Source organism: Nicotiana sylvestris, chromosome 2 (assembly GCF_000393655.2).
Source record: "Nicotiana sylvestris chromosome 2, ASM39365v2, whole genome shotgun sequence".
In the NCBI taxonomy this organism is placed as follows: Eukaryota; Viridiplantae; Streptophyta; class Magnoliopsida; order Solanales; family Solanaceae; genus Nicotiana; species Nicotiana sylvestris.
Genome location: NC_091058.1, coordinates 114,632,689 through 114,636,168, shown reverse-complemented (window position 1 = coordinate 114,636,168; position 3,480 = coordinate 114,632,689). Strand labels below are relative to the sequence as shown.

At 37.6% G+C, this 3,480-nt stretch overlaps 1 protein-coding gene across 1 annotated transcript; it reads left to right on the top strand.

Annotated features, from left to right (window-relative positions):
• Positions 1 to 220: 220 nt before the first annotated feature.
• Positions 221 to 3,172, top strand: LOC104229534 (uncharacterized). The gene is made up of 3 exons (XM_009782187.2): positions 221 to 722; positions 1,068 to 1,197; positions 2,728 to 3,172. Exons 1-3 carry the CDS (start codon positions 333 to 335, stop codon positions 2,934 to 2,936), a joined length of 729 nt encoding a protein of 242 aa, XP_009780489.1. The 5' UTR covers positions 221 to 332; the 3' UTR covers positions 2,937 to 3,172.
• Positions 3,173 to 3,480: the final 308 nt, after the last annotated feature.

Sequence of the window (3,480 nt, the reverse complement as noted above, 5' to 3'; positions counted from 1 at the left end):
TTAACCTATTCTTTTGGATGAGTTAATATAAGAACTCATTTTGACCCAAAATGAATATTTACCTAGTCATTAAATTATGAACGGATTGAGAGTACACTATCATTTGCTAGAAATTCCACATCTGATGCAAAGGCTCAAGATTTGGGCTTCCCCATTATCCTAAGGCCCAAAGAGAAGTTATAGTCCATATTAAAGGTCGGGCAGACACTCAATCAGAAGCCCACAAAAGCCCAGAAAGCTTAAACCCTCCAAACTGTATGCAACAGAACCCTAACCCGGATTTTCCAAACTGAAGCTACCCATTTCCCCATAGACGCTTTCACAGGAAGATCATGTCGAAATGGTGGCGCGCGGTGGCAACCACCGCCGGAGCTAGGAGGGCGGCGGAGGAAACAAACCGGAGATCTTATTTCACAATCCAAGCCATTCCTAGAGAGGTCACCGGAAACAGAGTTTCCAGCAGGGACCGAGCCCAAGGTCGTATTCCGGCCATCGTATTCGCACAGAACTACGTCCAATCAAAACCTAACGATCCTACTTCTATTGTGGCCGCAAGTTCTGTTTCTAGAAAGTTCCTCCTTACAACTGAAAAGAAGCAGATAAAAACGATCCTTAAGTCGGTTGATCTCCCTTTCTTCTATTCTACGACCTTTCCCCTTCAGATCCGGGCAGGTTCGGGTTCGTCAACTTTACTTGAATCCGGAAATGTGCTTCCCATTAAGGCAAGTGATGCTTGTTCGTGTTCATTCAGTACATTCGTTCATGTGCTAGTCGGCTACTCCCTTTGTTCTAGTTAATATGACTGCGTTTGGCTTTGTATGGAGTGTAAGATATTGATTTGACTTGTAGTGATAAAGAAAAAAATGTACTCCAGAATGGTTGAAGAATTAGTTTGATAGAAAAAAGTACTTTAAAGGTTACATTTTAATAGATTAATGAATTTGAATTAGGAAATTGTTTTAAAATTAGAGTTATGTCAATCATTTGGCAGTGTTGCAAATGGATTGTCGTAGGGATAGTAGTTGGTGGTAGTTTTAACTCATGGTTTCTTTCTGTTATTTACATAGATTCATAGGGATGAAGAGACTGGGAAGATATTGAATTTGGTCTTCGTATGGGCGGAAGAGGGAACAAAATTAAAGGTGGACGTTCCTGTTGTATTCAAAGGGGAGGAAGAGTGCCCTGGTCTCAAGAAAGGTTTAGTCTTTTTCTTCTCCCTGTATCTCCATGTTTTATTTTCTCCATAATTCCTTTCCACTTTGCTTATGGACAAGCGTATTGTTCTGAGAAAGGTCAATCATTTGTAATTAGTAGGACCTATCTCATTTCGGAAACTGTTTTTTGAAATACTCTAGTGTGTCATTTGTAGACTGATGAAAAAGAAAAATGGTGAAGCATGCTTGTTAGAATTCTTTCACAACACTATTTTTTATATATGTAGTTGTTTGCCAATTGTTTCTGTGAAACCAACTAATCAATTACACCTCAATCTCAAATTAGTCATAATTTAAACCGTCAAACAATGATTATTATCGAACAAGAGTGACATATTGTAACATTTTGAGTTTGTAACTATATATATGAGCTTCTGTATATATGCGGTAGTTTGCTAAAGTATTGCCAATTATTATCAGAAACACCTATGGGCTCATTTGAACCTGCAAAGCCAGCATGTCCAAACATCCAAGAACTCCTATTTCCTTTTCTGACCAAGGAAGATCATTTGAAAGAGAGTATTTTTACTGTTTTCTTTGTTAATAACCTTATGAGGTAATATTACCGTGGAAGAGCATACTCAGGTAAACTGAGGAATTTGATTACTCTGCAACCTCATGGCATATATGCTGTCTTGAAGGGTATCGAGGGGAGTATTTCATTTAATCCATTGAGATATTAACTGCATTTAGCAAACAGCTTAAAACATTGAACTTAAATATCAAAGGAAGCAGATGGTCTCTACAAGTTTAATACTCCTATAAAGAAAACACGTATAACATTCTTATAAAGAAAACAAGTATAACACTCTACTGTATTTGTCTAATTCCAAACTCCTGTTCTGGCGTTAGTAAGCTCCTATCTTTGTATCCTTGGAACATAATAAGAGGAACTCCTAAATATGTGAACGAGAATTTTCCAAGTAGTTCACCTAAGATACTGCAAAGCCTGAACTTTCTCTAATAGAAACCCATGATAAGCTAAATTTGGCTTAAACCTAGATATGTTACCAAAGCTGTTTTGTATATGCTTTCTCCAAAAACATGCCTTCTCAATAACTGCATGTGGAAGGGTTATCCTGTTTAATGAGATTAACTTTTCTGTCCAAATTCTGTGAAGTAACTGCCTTCTTAAGTTATATACTACTTGTTGTCTTGACATTCGAAAGTGGAAACTAATGGCAATTCTTTGTTCGAAATATTATGGTACCATCATTTTCTTAGTTTCTTTGACGTGCTATTTTTGTTATTTTGTCAATTGTTACAAATACACTCTACCCTCCCCAGACCCCACTTGTGGGACTACGCTGGGTATGTTGTTGTTGTCAATTGTTACAAATGTTAATAGGGAGCTGTAATGCATAGATTGTCTTGGACTAGATTACTATTGCTCTTTGATATGCTTTGAAACAGTGCTGTGCTGCCTTTTGCATTACTCCATGAGATAATCCGGCATGCAGATGATTATTGCAATTTCAAAGAAGATGATTATTATCTTTTAATGTGAAAGCAGGTGGCTCTTTAAACAAGATAAGACCTACTCTAAGGTTCTTGTGCCCAGCTGAGCATATACCTCAAAAAATTGAGGTTGATGTAAGTCAGCTTGATGTTGAAGACAAAGTGTCCCTGCATGATATCGATCTTCATCCGACGTGGAAGCTCTTAAGCAAGAATGAGGCGATCCCTGTTTGTAAGATTAAGGCAACTTCAATTGATAGCTAATTTTGTCGAAGCTATTGTGCAACTACTGCAAGAGGCATTTGAAGTCCATTAGTTCAACAAGGTTTGTTCTAATTTGACCAAGCTTTGTAGGTTGAGTACTGTATATGGTGCTTGGTCAAATGAAATTTGAAGCTTTTGCTATACTGCAGTAAATTGTTTTTTTATAGGGACTTGTTCTAGAATAATAAACTTGTGCGTTAAAGAGTAAATGGCAACTGGAACTGCAGTCTTTTTAAGTTTTTTGCATCAAATAATTTTCAAGTCCACTGCGGAGGGAATCACACATTGATACAACTTTAGTCACCGGTGGTGTGCGACATGAGTTCATTTGTTTCTAAGCAGGAATCGCGCTCTTATTGTTAGAGGATACTATGTTGAAATTTGATAGTCTTATATGACTTATTCTAAAATCGAATTTCCCCAAATAAAGAAATATATCCTTTCATCTAACCACCGGATGACCGGAAGACCTGGCAACTAATCAGTTTTGCTGCATAGAATGAACGGGTCAGCACGATGAAGGGAGTGAGTTGACTGCTGGGCT

Excerpts from the sequence above, each read along its gene's own strand:
- LOC104229534 (XM_009782187.2), top strand. The coding sequence starts at position 333 with ATGTCGAAATGGTGGCGCGCGGTGGCAACCACCGCCGGAGCTAGGAGG. Across the intron at positions 723-1,067 it reads GAAATGTGCTTCCCATTAAG|ATTCATAGGGATGAAGAGAC; the intron begins GCAAGTGATGCT and ends TTATTTACATAG. Across the intron at positions 1,198-2,727 it reads GTGCCCTGGTCTCAAGAAAG|GTGGCTCTTTAAACAAGATA; the intron begins GTTTAGTCTTTT and ends ATGTGAAAGCAG.